Source organism: Periplaneta americana, chromosome 3 (genome assembly GCF_040183065.1).
Source record: "Periplaneta americana isolate PAMFEO1 chromosome 3, P.americana_PAMFEO1_priV1, whole genome shotgun sequence".
NCBI classification, from domain to species: domain Eukaryota; kingdom Metazoa; phylum Arthropoda; class Insecta; order Blattodea; family Blattidae; genus Periplaneta; species Periplaneta americana.
In genome coordinates, this window is record NC_091119.1 from 197538475 (window position 1) to 197552869 (window position 14395).

Genomic DNA, 14395 nt, shown 5'->3' on the forward strand with positions numbered 1-14395 from the left:
CGTATCTTCAAACAAACAAGGTCGCACGTGTTACAACATAATGAAAACACTTTGATGTTTATAAAAATACTCAATCACATCCCAGCAAACGTTTTACATAGCCTTAAATTACTTTAACGGTAATATGGTAGTCATACAAAAAATTTAATATTTCCCGAATGACAAAAACTGCGTGCAATGCATATTTGACACAGAAATGTATACCCTAACTCACAAGGAAGTTCCCTGCTTTGAAGAACTCTTCCTTATCAGAAAGATAGTGCGACACAGAAAATCACGTCGATCACAGAGTTGTTATTTGTACACTTAATCAGTGAACCTGTCATGTGATAGATACATCCTAAATATAATACGTATCGAATGTCAAAGACAACACTTTCCCATGAATTCAAAGATATCTTTTCTTCGAAAAATAAATATTTTAAAATAAAAAACAAATCGTGTCAAGATCACATATTCTCATTATAACATGAGGTCGCAAAATTATGCTAACACTTTTATATGATTCTAATTAAGAGACACTAGGATTGAGTTTTGAAATTTTTACAATTTTAATCCAATTTGTTTAATTTTTTAATGTTTGTTAGATGCCGGGAGGAAATTAAACACAGAATATGGGAAATGCCTGTTATTATTCGGTTGAGAAGCTCGGTCAGTTAAGGCGCTTGCCTGCCGATCTGGAGTTGTGCTCGGGCGCGGGTTCGATTCCCGTTTGGGCTGATTACCTCGTTGGGTTTTTTCCGAGGTTTTCCCCAACCGTATGACAAATGTCAGGTAATCTATAGCGAATCCTCGGCCTCATCTCGCCAAATATCATCTCGCTATCACCAATCCCATCGACGCTAAATAACCTCGTAGTTGATACAGCATCGTTAAATAACCAAGTAAAAAAAAGATGTGCAGCCATCACGGCATTTATAATCACAAAATCAAAGAATAGGTATGGGAATTCATAAATGTATATAAAAGTATTGTCTTTAGTGAAAGATAATTGACTTAAGTTAGCATAATTTAGGTTAGGTTAGGCTGTGCTATGTAGGCAGGGATATTTTAGGTTTTGCTATGCTAGGTTTAATTAGGTTATGCCACATAGATAACTTAGAATAACAGTGCTAAGTGACCTTCAGTTTTCATTCATTTGTTGTGTATTATCTGACAAAGCATAAATGATTTCGCGAAGAAAAGATTCAAGACCAATCGACCTAAAATAAAAAGTGTTTGTGCGAGATCGTGCGTATTTGCTTGGTTTCCGCACAAAACCAATCCGCGGAAAGTCTAAAATTCCACATTCAGTATTCCCAACCTAACACACACAACAATTTCCCTCTTCTTACCGCTTAAGTGACATATTGATTTTACTGCTTTAGGCTTTTAACATAGTATATTATTTTTAGAGACGTTCAATATAGTAATAATTATAAATTGGAAACTTACCACTGCAATTTCACCTAAATTGCACTGTTAATTATTGTTTTTAAATATTTGCAAAAATTAAGTAAACTCTACAACCCCGCTAAAGTTATTGCATTCGTGATGCAAGTAACATTAAGGAAGCCGTGAAAAAATCAACAAGATTCCAGACTCATCATAGACTGGGGGGGGAAAAAAAGACAGACGTATATCACGGCCTGCTGGAGTATAGTAAACACAGAAAACATTTTAAAGCAACAATGTTGAAGATAGATATTTTTGTTTTGCAAATTTGCCGTCATTGAACAGAAACCAAGATGGAGATTTCATTGCAACTAATTAGAAATTCCTCTTTTAGGTATGTAATAAACGATCTTCGCATAAAATAATGTACGATACACAAGCGGTATGTTTTCTTTCAATTCTCGGAAATTAAAAAAGCTCAACTACGTTTCACTTTTTCAAACTTTTCCTCGAACATGAGAACTTCAACATACCGCTCTTGTAACGCATATTACTATTCCCGTTCAGATATTCCACGTAAAGATAACGTTTCCTCGTCTGTTTTCTATTTTGTCGACCTTCCACTACTCTGAACAGAAAATTTCTGCACAATCCGACGACTGCGAAGCACTTGACCTGTTTTCTAGCAACCCATATTCGTATGAGAGCCTCTCGGAAAGACGGTTCATGTTCAAAAGTGATCCGGTTCATTACTAGTTAATCCGCTCCTAGTCGAGGCCTGGAAACATGCAGTACTGGACATTTCGTAATAGAGTTTGGTACAGAATTATTTAACTTACCATGAATGTTGTATCTTGGAGCAACAGTAACAAATATAAATTACACTCGGGAGGAAATTAAACGCAGAATAAATGTGGGAAATGCCTGTTATTATTCGGTTGAGAAGCTTTTATAATCCAGTATGCTGTATCCCGGTTGTTCTTTATGGTTGTGAAACTTGGACTCTCACTTTGAGAGAGGAACAGAGATTAAGGCTGTTTGAGAGTAAGGTTCTTAGGAAAATATTTGGGGCTAAGAGGGATGAAGTTACAGGAGAATGATGAAAGTTACACAACACAGAACTGCACGCATTGTATCCTTCACCTGACATAATTAGGAACATTAAATCCAGACGTTTGAGATGGGCAGGGCATGTAGCACGCATGGGCGAATCCAGAAATGCATATAGAGTGTTAGTTGGGAGACCGGAGGGAAAAAGACCTTTGGGGAGAGACGTACATCGGAGGACGTATTATGCTTAACCCTCAATAGCCCCTCATTCTCTGAGGTCCTCTGATCTACGGTCCCATCCAGGCAACTCCACGTGCCCCCACGGCTTGGCGACTGGTGATGTGAGAAAATTTGATGAAATGGTGAGAGAATGGAGAAATATTGGCGAAGTGATGTCATTGTCTATACCAGGGAAACTGGAGAACCCGGAGAAAAACCCGATTTAACGACGAATATACAGTATAGACATCTGATGGGAAAACTATAGTCCCGTCGCTGTAATTTCCGGCAGCCAATCGCGTTGCAGGTCGGCTACATTTAAACGTGTGCGTCTTGTGATTCGCGGATTCATTTCTTAAGGCTCGATAAATACTTAATATAATCGCCCGCCATTTTAGCTCTTTCGTTGGCGTTCGCAGAAAGCACACGAAGACGTTATTTGCCGCTCAATTATTTACTGAATTACAGCGCGTTTGATTGATTATCATAGGAGCTACGACATGATAATGTTTAACGGTGTGGCCAATAGATTCCTCGTATGGTAGCTCGGCAACGTAAGAACAAAAATGGCGAACGATACTACCTACCTAGACTTTATAGAGCCTTCACTTTCTAAGACGTAAGCAAAAAGGCGGAGTCACGCCGGAAATAACAGCGTCGGGACTATAATAACTACATATTGCAAGACGGATACTTTTCAAGATAATGAGTAAAATTATCTAGTTTTAATGTGATAGAAACTTATTACATTATTGATTTGTTACGTCGGTTTAGGATGTCGAAGAATAGGTTTATAAACATTTTGCATTCAGTTGGACGCGGTTTCAACTCTCATGAAGGCTGTGTGATGACGTTAGTTCTCGAAATAAAGGGTAAGATGTCTAATTAAACGATAACTAACAGTCAATTTAATGACAATTTATTAAGAATCGCACTATTATTTAGTGAACCACAAATTTGAGAAATTTGTTACCCCCTTGTAATCCAGAAACAGTGTATAATAAAAATATACAGGGACATCATTTTATTTTTACTTCAATTTTTATTGTACCTGAGTTTTTGAATGTACTTCACTCCCACCCCTTCTACTAATGAAGTTCCAACTGTCCTCCAGACAGAACCAAGGCCGCGTATAGTAAAGAGCACTGAGTTAGTGAGTATAGTACGTTCCAGAAATATGTTCGCGTTTTCTAGTGACGAAAGAGCTTTCAATATTGAATCATATTTTCGCACAGGTACTGTCCGTGTGCCTACGTCGCATCTCGATTTCCCCCACCTGTTTCTGCACACCCCTCTGTAAAAGCTGGGTTGTCTTAGCTCTTTTCTGAAAACATTAATTTCTGTTAGGAATTGGACGTTTACGTAATATTATACAACTGTTTAAAATAGGCCCTAACTTAAATAAGAGGGCCTCGTTAAGTAATTAACTGTCACGTGATCCCCCCCCCCTTTTCTACGATCCTGCGGCATAACCACTTGGACGAACAGTAGATAGCATGTCTGAGTAATTTTATCTGTGCGGGTCGGGCAGAAGTGAAGATTGAATTTACAGTACGTAAGGTACTCTTTTATAGACTAGGTACAAAATTATTTCAACATGAGTTACTAGTACGAAGGACGAAACTGGCAATTGGAATTAGATGCAATAGTCTATAGTGCGATAATATGCACAAAAGAACTGAAGCCTGTATCGAAATAAACGGCCACCATTTTCAAAAATATGTTTAAATATCCATATTATGATTGTTTTTCATTTTAACTTCATTCTCTATATTGTACGCTAATGTGTTGTAGACAGTATAATATACACTGCATAATGAATACGTTCGCATGGATAACTCACTTCGTGAGTAAAAACACTTATTCTTAATACAGTACTGCATTTTGATTAAACAAAAACCTAATGAAAATTATCGAACTCAAAATCGCGATATTTCCTAGTTTACGTAAATGGATGAACTACTTTTCTTCCCTCCTGTACCTAGTAAAGTGATTTGTTTGTGTTTTACGCCAGTATCATCGAACTCCAGTTGTGGAAGGGTGTAGCAAACGGTGTTTCCGGTTCTCTAAAGGTATAGCCATGTTAATATTAAAAATGTTAGTAAAAATAAAATGATGTCCCTGTACAATGCTAACATTAATTCTTCTATTAATGTCAACATTTTTCCTCTTATTTCAGAACTGGAACTTGGTACACAATGTGTGGTTCAAATGGAAGCACAACAGACCATCTTGCATCATTTAGAAAGGTAAGGAAAACATAATTTGTGTTGTAATCATAGTTACTAATTTACTTATTTATAGGTTTTGACGGAATAGAAAGATTGGAGAATGTTGAAAATATGTTATCTTTTTGGAAACGATTAAAAACCCGAATTATTTTAGTACTAGCAGAAGTTACGTTCAAATTGTCATAACTGTTGAAGAATGACAATGTTATTTTATTGTTTCGTATGAAGTAGTACCTCGGAGTATTTTGTTACAGTTAATAATTTCACACATGCTGGGTAACTTTCGGTGTTGGACCCCGGACTCATTTCACCGGCATTATCACCTTCATCTCATTCAGACGCTAAATAACCAAGATGTTGATACAGCGTCGTAAAATAACCCAGTAAAATAAAATAAAAAAAATAATTTCACGTTATTATGAAAGGTGAGATTTATGCATAGTTTCGTATTTATTTACAGTTTTTATTTATTGCCTAGATACTTCGATTAGAGCCATTTTTGACATAACAATAAAGTTTACGTTATCTTTTACACAGAACGATTTTAAGAGCAATGTCCAGTTGAATGTGGGTCCAGTCCTTGACACTGTGAGCTTCTTCAACAACGCATTGCAGATGAAATGTTAGAAAGACGATGATGTAGACTTTGGACGAATAGCAAGAACGTTGTAACAGCCAGGGTACTCTTCTTTCTTAGGATGACCAAGAATGATACCATATATTCCGATTATAATAGGCTGCTATTCGTAAAATAGGCTGTTATCCCTAAATTAGGCATTTATAGGGACTATAAAACTTGGACAAGCGCTTTTAACATTGATTTTGGGTTAAGTTCCCTTACTTCATGTACACAAAATAGACAAAAGGTCAATACCCGAGCTGTAGTTATAGCAACGAATTTAGGTTTCATTGCTAGAGAATATATACCCGAGTTTACGTTGTTTCACCAGTCTTCGCAGTTCTTTTGTTCGCTCATATGTAACGTAGTATTTCAGAAATGTGTTTCAATTGAGGCGTTCTCTGGAACAAGAATTTAACTACAAAATCTTTAATTTGAGATATAGAGCTTCGAACATCAGTGTTGCCAATTCAGCGGTTTTCCCGCTAGATCTAGCGTTTTTCGGCGTTAGTTTAGCGGGTAAAATTTATTAAATTTGTATTGCTGATCTAGGGATTTAGCGGCTATTTTTAGCACTCACAGCGGCAAAATAATATAATTTAAATTTACAATATAGCAATTGAATCAGTGAGTGGAAAAAGGGAATAACTACTTTGAACCCAACTTTTCAGGAAACAAAAATACTTTCTACAGCTTTTCTGTTAAGTTTGATTTAAATGTTGTCAACAGTAAAAATGTTCACTATTGTTTGTAATATATATATTATTACCAAACTTTGCTCTATGCCTTGTTAATATTTGTATACAATTGTTTTAAATTTTAAAACTTATTTCCTTTTTCCACTCAGTAATCACACACAAACTTTATTAGCTTCCTAGCCTCTCCTCCAATTTTTTCCTTCTTTAAAAATGTATATAGGTGATTAAACAGGTTAATAACGACTTCCACATTACAATTTTATGGAAAAAAATATACAGGGTGAATCAAAATTCTGGAACCATATACAGTATATATATATATATATATATATATATATATATATCTCTTCCATATGCTTGATTTTCGATTGTTATAGGTGTTACCAGTATTTGTAAAACCAAATGCTCTACCAGTGACACATTCGATTCTAGCTCTCAGCTATCTCAAAAGCCTCCATTTTGAATGCAACTTTGAAATTTTAAATGGAAAGGGGGTCATATAGGTACTCAAAATCATCTGAAATTTTCTGAGAAAAACAGTGGTGTAATTCGTTTTGAGATATGTCTAATCGTTTTCAAGTTATTTAAAGATAACTGTAATAATGACACAAACTTTAGTTACTGCATCTACAGATATTTTGTAACACGGTACGGTACTAAGGAAGCTTTGGAAAAGGTGTTTTTATGCAATTATGGTAATTAACTTTTCCAGCTTTACTGTTCGGTTAATCTGTGGCAGTTTCAATGCTTTGTTGTTAGAAAGATTATGAATACAGAATACTGTATGTACGTACATCCAAAGCTTGTGAAGATAAAACATCTCCTGTACGCGAATAAAGTGAAGTGACAAGTTCTGCATGTAGTCGAATAATAACCCAACAACATTTCCCCTTGTTTACATGTATCAGTTACTTCCTGTAGCTTATTATTAGTTTATTATAAAAATTGTCCAATATTAGCTGTAATAGAACAGTATTGGGTTGAAAAAGGGAACTACTACAGAAGTTATTTCCTTCTTCCACTCCACACAGAACAGACATGAGATTTTACGTGGGTAAGAATGTTAGTAATATTCTCTTTTTCAGCTCATCCAATGGGTCTATCATTGAGGAACAAGATGGCTATCTCAGTTCAATTTAGCAAAAAAATGTAGTTATTCCTTTTTTCCACTCACTGGTTCAATTTAGCTGTTTCTGCACGGCTTCACAGCGGATTTTTAAGAATCGAATTGGCAACACTGTCGAACATTTTAGATCTCAAATAACATCATTACGCAGAACATGTTTCTAGAGGGCGCTGTGTTTGTTGAAGGAAAATACATTTTGTTAGGAGGACGATGTTAAAGATTCAACATAATTATGCTGGAAACGGGAAAACGACGTGATGTACCGTATTGTTAAGTCTTGATTCTAGTGTCATTCTTGTCAATTTATACGTATTGTGTTTGATCATTTTAACAGTTGGTACTATGAGATGTTTTGCAAATTATGGCCCCTTTGATCATCTGACTTGAATAAAGACATTATAGTATATAGAGTATATTGTTAGTCACGATGGCTATTATGCTGTTCTGCGAAACTTCAGGTTTGATAATTGTATCAAAGAGCGGAAGACATTTCATTGTTGTGGAGAAGTGCGGTTTACAGATGCAACGTGAATACGATGTAGATAAGCTTGCGGAATTGTTCAAACGCTTTGAGCTTTGTTATGTTTTCCTGGAAATACGGTAAGTTACTGGATACTAAAAGTTTTAGGAAAGCTCGAAAAAGTTTCGTCGACGAGTGACTTGGTCTGTAACTCCTTTAAATAACTGTCGACAACGGTGTATCTAGTAATATTATAATGAACGCACCCGAAATTACAGAAATATGGAAACATAAATGGCAACTGGACATTTTGGTAGGGGCAGAAACATGGACATTACGACGAAGTGAAGAAAAACGACTAGAAGCATTTGAAATGTGGATATGGAGAAGAATGGAGCGTGTGAAATGGACAGACAGAATAAGAAATGAAGCTGTGGGTGAAGAAAGAATGATGCTGAAACTGATCAGTAGGGCTAGAATTTTGATGATCTATAAATCATGAAAAAAGTCCTAAAAAATGCATTTATGACCTAAAAATCTTTCAAAAATACCCTAAAAATTGATCTTACATAAATTGGCTTAGTAGGAAAAGAGGTTTTGTTCTACTTAATATTTAGACTACCCTAATTCAATTAAATTCTAGTACCAACACACAAGTTTATTTAATTTTACATAATTTTTTCTAAGTAGTACACTTTAATTAATGTAGTTTCCTTGTAGTCCACCACAAGGCCACTCTTATCCGGAACTACAGGGACATGATTTTATTTTTACTTCAATTTTTATTGTACCTGCGTTTCTAAATGTACTTGACTCCCATCCCTTTCACTAATGTCCTTGCTAACGTCAGTCACACAAGCTTACGGCCGCTGTTGCTAGCAGTGAAATAAACAGTACAGAGTACAGTGTGTTTCAGAAATATGTTGCATTTTCTATAGAAGAAAAAGCTTATATTATTGAAGTTTATTTTCACACAGGTATGGTGTGTAGCATAACTAAATTTATCTGTGTGGACTGAGCACAAGTGAAGATTAGAGTTACCGAAAGTACGGTACTCTATAATATGGTATGGTACTTAACAGCATTATTTAAACAAGAGTTTTGTTTTACTATTTGTAAGTATGAAGGATGATGATGGAAACTGGAATTACAATATAACCGAATGTGAACAACAGTTTTTTTTTTTTCACAATTTCCTGATTATATCATTACGGAATATTTTCGTAGAAATGTCATTAATCTGGTAGATAAATTTAGAGCAGCAGAGTGTACAGAAAGGAAGAAAAGTGTAAGATGGCCAACAAAGGTGACAGAAGATGCTGTAGAAGATTCTAGAGAAAGGATGCAGCGAGATCGTAATAAGTCGGTCAAGAAGTTAGCTGTAGAAATTGGGGTTTCTTACGGAAGTGCTCACAAAATTCTCAGGAATAAATTAGGTTAGTAATATGCTGAATAAAGTAGACATTACATAATGTATATAACCGCCTGAAGACTTGAGCTTATGAAAAAAAAAATGTTACTATTCTACTGTTTTTTGATAAAATACTGTAAAGTAATGACCAAACTGAAAATCGTAATACTATATTTCCCTGTAACATAAATGGATACACTACTTTTCTCTCCTCCTATAGCTAGTAAAATGATTTGTTTACATATTGCACTAGTAACTCCAAACTCCAGTAATGGAAGGGGGTAACAGTGTTTCCGAGTATAGCCAGGTTAATGTTAAAATGTTAGTAAAAATAAAGTGATGTCCCTGTATAAGGCATAGATGAGTCTGTATTGAAGGGGTGGTTGGAGTGATCCATTGCATGGGGTGTATTAGGTTAAAATGGCAATATTTGTGTAGAAAAATGATTAAAATATTATACAAAATAATGGGTATTAAAGGACAAAATATGTAGAGAAAATATCGAGAGGATATAAACATTGTTTTACATTAGTAATGGGGATTTATGGCCAAAATTAAATGAAAATACCTCAAATATTACCGAATAAAACAAAAGATGCTCTTATGAGTTGAAACAGGCAAAAATGCAAAAAAAAAAAATACCCTAATAAATATGTTTTAAAACACTCAGTTTATCACATAACATATAAATACTAAAGCAGCTATGTTTCTGGCTTACTAGAAAAAAGATGCAATTTAATCAAAATCCTAGCCCTAGTGATCAGGAAGAGAAAAAGACTTGACTGGGTCACTGGCTGAGAAGAAAGTGCCTATTGAAGGATGCACTGGAAGGAATGGTGAACGGGAGAACAGTTCGGGGCGAAAGATATCAGATGATAGACAACATTATGAATCATATGCGGAAGCTAAGAGGAAGGCATAAAATAGGGACTATTGGAGAATGCTGGGTTTGCAGTGAAAGACCTGCCGTTGGGCAGAAAACTATGAACGTAAAAGAGGCAGAGGTTAACAAGTGATGAGGTATATAGTCCGGATCAGCTTACTTAATACCATAAGGGTGAAACCCAACTATTTTTCCACTATTACTAAATATGTTAGTGGATTACAGTGATTTTCTAGCTTTCAGGTTGAATTTTCTTTTACCAACTTCTTTTCGAATTTCGGGTACTGACAAATACTACAACTGGCAGTTATTTTCTAACTTATGTTGGCAGCAATGATTTCGGTTTACAGTAAAGCAAACTGATGGAAATGAATGCAAGTAAATACATTTTTAGGTTAGGTGTCATGAATCGTAAACTCTTTAGTGAAAGCAATAAATTTCATGTTGCCTGACAAAATAAATTGTATTATTAGATCACTAGCCGTACCCGTGCGCTCCGCTGCACCGTTAGAAATAAATATAAAGTAATTACATAATTAAAATAGGACATTTGACCCAGGGAACATTCATGTTTGATAGAAGGATGAATTGTTTAATATTTACTTAATTTAAATTGCATCCAAATAATTAAAATGCGATCATTTTGGTCCAGAGACACTCATTTGGTGCAATGACAATTCCTTTAACATGTTTCTTAATTTTTATTACATGCAACCATAGTTTAATGAACATTGTCATCATTTAGATTTAATGTGTATACTTTATTTTACTTGTTCTAGGTTTCCATTGAATTATGGTAATAACTTAATTTTAACCCTTGTTTTCTACGTATTCAGTAAATGGCGTTTGGCCCACTATGGTTCTGAACCCTTCAAATAACTTAAATTATATTATATTATATTAAATATTATATCATATCAGAAGTTACTGTAATAACATTATAGCATTATGTCCATCTAGAGAAACTACACTTTCCAATGGTGAAATAATAATTAATTATACAAATCGATTAATTTAGCTTCCGATATTACTTCATACAAACACAGAAACATTTTCTGTAGGCTATCTTTCATAGCTTTTGATTGCTGCTGTCCAAGGCCCTTTATAGACGAAGTCATTTGTTTTTTATTTCATTATACGGCCTTAGATGGCAGTTATTTTAATTTTAAAACTCATTTATCTCATTAAATATCAGTCCTATCAAAATTTTGCATGGAATAAAAATTATTTTTAAAGAAACTTTTGTTATGTAACATTTTTCACAAAAATCAATAATAAGCGAGATATTTCGATTTATTTAATTCAGGCCCCCTTATAACCCCCCTTTTAAATAATGTATTTTGAATGCCATATAGCCTAAAATCTAAGTTACAACGAACATATATTATATTTTCCAATTTTCATCGAAATTCGTTCATCCATTATCGCGTGAAAAGGTAACAAACATACAGACAGACAGACAGACATACAAACAAAAATGTCAAAAAAAGCGATTTTCGGTTTCAGGGTGGTTAATTATATATGTTAGGACCAATTATTTTTGGAAAATCGAAAATTACCAGAAAAATTTCGGCTACAGATTTATTATTAGTAACATATTACCAACATAATATGCGAGAAGTACAGGAGGAAAATATATTTCATAAATAAATTATTGAACCATTTAGGAAACACCTCGCAACATAAAGATGAGATGTGGTAAATAAGTAAGACACTGTTATTGTTAACACTACATTATTATTATTATTGTTATTATTATTATTATTATTATTATTATTATTATTATTTCAGTACGTAGCATTGTAATTTTATCCTCTTTGGTGATATCTGATATTAGTTGGCAACACTGAAGAGACGGTGAAATTAGCCTTTTAGGAACTACTCTTACGTGATCCTCACTATACTTCTATTTTGTGGTTTCGCCTTTTTCCGTAGCTTGTCAACGGCAGTTTTTACTGTTTTTATAATTTCCTTGGGGTCGAGCTGCAGTTTTTTCACACTATGCAATAGAAGCACAAGTCACTGTTGATCCATATCGACGTCGATGCTTACCTTGCCTGAAAGAGGTCTAATGCTCTGTCAATAAAACTTGCTAATATCTGCCACTTAGGAGTAATAAATCCTCAATTTACAGACCAAACATACAAGGCCAAATTTTCCACTCCGCTTCGTTGTATTGCATGTGGACGGTCCGTGTCTTACTTCCTGAAACAAAGTTGAATTCGTAGCAGACTTTCTAGATTACGGTATATTTAATAGTAATATACGTTACAAGAGCGGTATGTTGACGTTTTCATGGTCGAGGAAAAGATTGAAAAAGCGAAACGTAGTTGAGCTTTTTTAATTTCCGAGAACATGAAAACAAACATACCGCTCGTGTATCGTACATTATTTTGTGCGAAGATCGTTTATTACTAACCTGAAAGACGAATTTCTAATTAGTTGCAATTAAATCTCCATGTTGGTTCTGTTTAATGACGGCAACTTCGGAACACCAAAATATCTTTCTTCAACATTGTTGCTATAAAATGTTTTCTGTGTTTACTATACTCCAGCTGGCCGTGATATACGTCTGTTTTTTTTTTTCCCCAGTCTATAAATGCGAACTTAAAACAAACGGTAAGGTTATGTAATGATTTATTTTTCATTTTAATATTTTAACAATATTATTTATATAACATATTGCAGTAATAACATCGGCATCTGGAATCTTGTTGATTTTTTCACGGCTTCCTTAATGTTACTTGTATCAGGAATGCAATAAGTTTCGTGGAGTAGTAGACTTTGCTTAATTTTTGCAAATATTTAAAAACAATAATTAACAGTGCAATTGAGGTGAAATTGCAGTACTAAAACCGAGGTTGCAATGTCTTGTGCTGAGGACGAACATTAAGGTATGTGATTAAAAATTATTATTAAAGAGTTATTATTAAGAGTTAAGAATGTCAACGTACTCGTATATGAAATAATAATAATAATAATAATAATAATAATAATAATAGTCATTTAACAATATAACAAACTAGTGCTTATTCTTATCGAGGAAGTAGACTTGACAACGTGACGCTTAGAGTGAAACCTATAGAGCAGACGTCTCCAAAAGCGTACTCGCGAGTAAGCCCCTGAACTGAACCGAAGCCAGTACGTAATGAGCGCCTCCACCTCACCCATCCCCACCTGTCCTATACTCAATGTTTATGCGCAAACGAAGAGCAGTGGCGGACTGCCATTATCATTGTGTTGGTCGGAGTGTTCGACCGTTTCACAATGTCTTCTAATCATGGACGTAGTACATTCAAGGGTGAATAGGAAGAGAATTTTTTTTGTGTTAGTGGGGAGAATATGAAATGTTTAATTTATTCGAAAATTCTTAAGGGTGTTAAAATTCAACTTGCGACGACACTGCTCGACTATTCGCAAAGAATATCATACAATTACAGGTATGCTGGACATGTGACAATAATTTATTTTGGGGCACTCTGTATTAACTGTTGGTTATACTTATAGTTTTTCGTTTCATTTTAGGTGAAATACGTACAAATATTTTGATAAATTTGAAACAAGAACATACAAACATAAATCACACACGCATCCTCAGTCTTAAAAAAAAAAAAAAAAGACTTCTTGCTAGCTATGTTCTGACTTGGAATAATAGAAAATCAATGAAGCCCTTTGCAGAATGAGCATTTGTAAAATCGTGCATACAGGACGTTACTAAAATACTGTGTCCAGAACAAAGTCACAAGTTTAAGAAAATTAAATTGTCCCCAAACACAGTTCAGAGAAGGATTTGCAAGATTGCAAATGTAATTGAATCTGAAGTCGAAACCACAATTAACCAGTCTGTAGCATTGGACGAAAGCACAGATAGAAATGATAAAGCTCACCTAGCCAATTTCATCCGAGGAGTTAATGAACGAACATTTTACTGTATGTCAAAATAATATACAAACGTATGATATTTCTTACCCTTTTTATGTTATTATTTGTAAACATAAGCAGATCGTTGCCGCAATCCCCCACTGACCGCTCCCATCTGTTGAGGTACGAGTCTCTTCCCCTTTTCTAGCCTTACAGCACCCTGTGCTCGGCGGGCAGCATCGAGAGCACGAATGACTACACGCTTTTTGGAGACCTCTGCTATAGAGCAACAATCGGTCGGCAAAATTATATTTTAAAAGCACACCGGTCGTTATTGTATGATGCCGACATGTTAACCATGAGAGCGCGGCGATAATACCAGTATTTAAAAAAGCGACAGGAATCATAATTGCGTGAAAAAATTTGGCTGTTTGTGATTGTTATTGTGAGCATGGTTGGGTTT

General features: G+C 34.8%; 1 protein-coding gene across 4 annotated transcripts in view; it reads left to right on the forward strand.

The window, feature by feature from the left end:
* Positions 1–14395, forward strand: part of Khc-73 (Kinesin heavy chain 73) — a 734708-nt gene that overhangs the window by 40106 nt on the left and 680207 nt on the right. For all 4 annotated transcript variants that reach the window (XM_069822453.1, XM_069822454.1, XM_069822455.1 and 1 more), the window contains exon 2: positions 4823–4892. In XM_069822453.1, coding sequence (XP_069678554.1) covers positions 4823–4892 — 70 coding nt within the window. The remainder of the gene's footprint in view (positions 1–4822; positions 4893–14395) is intronic.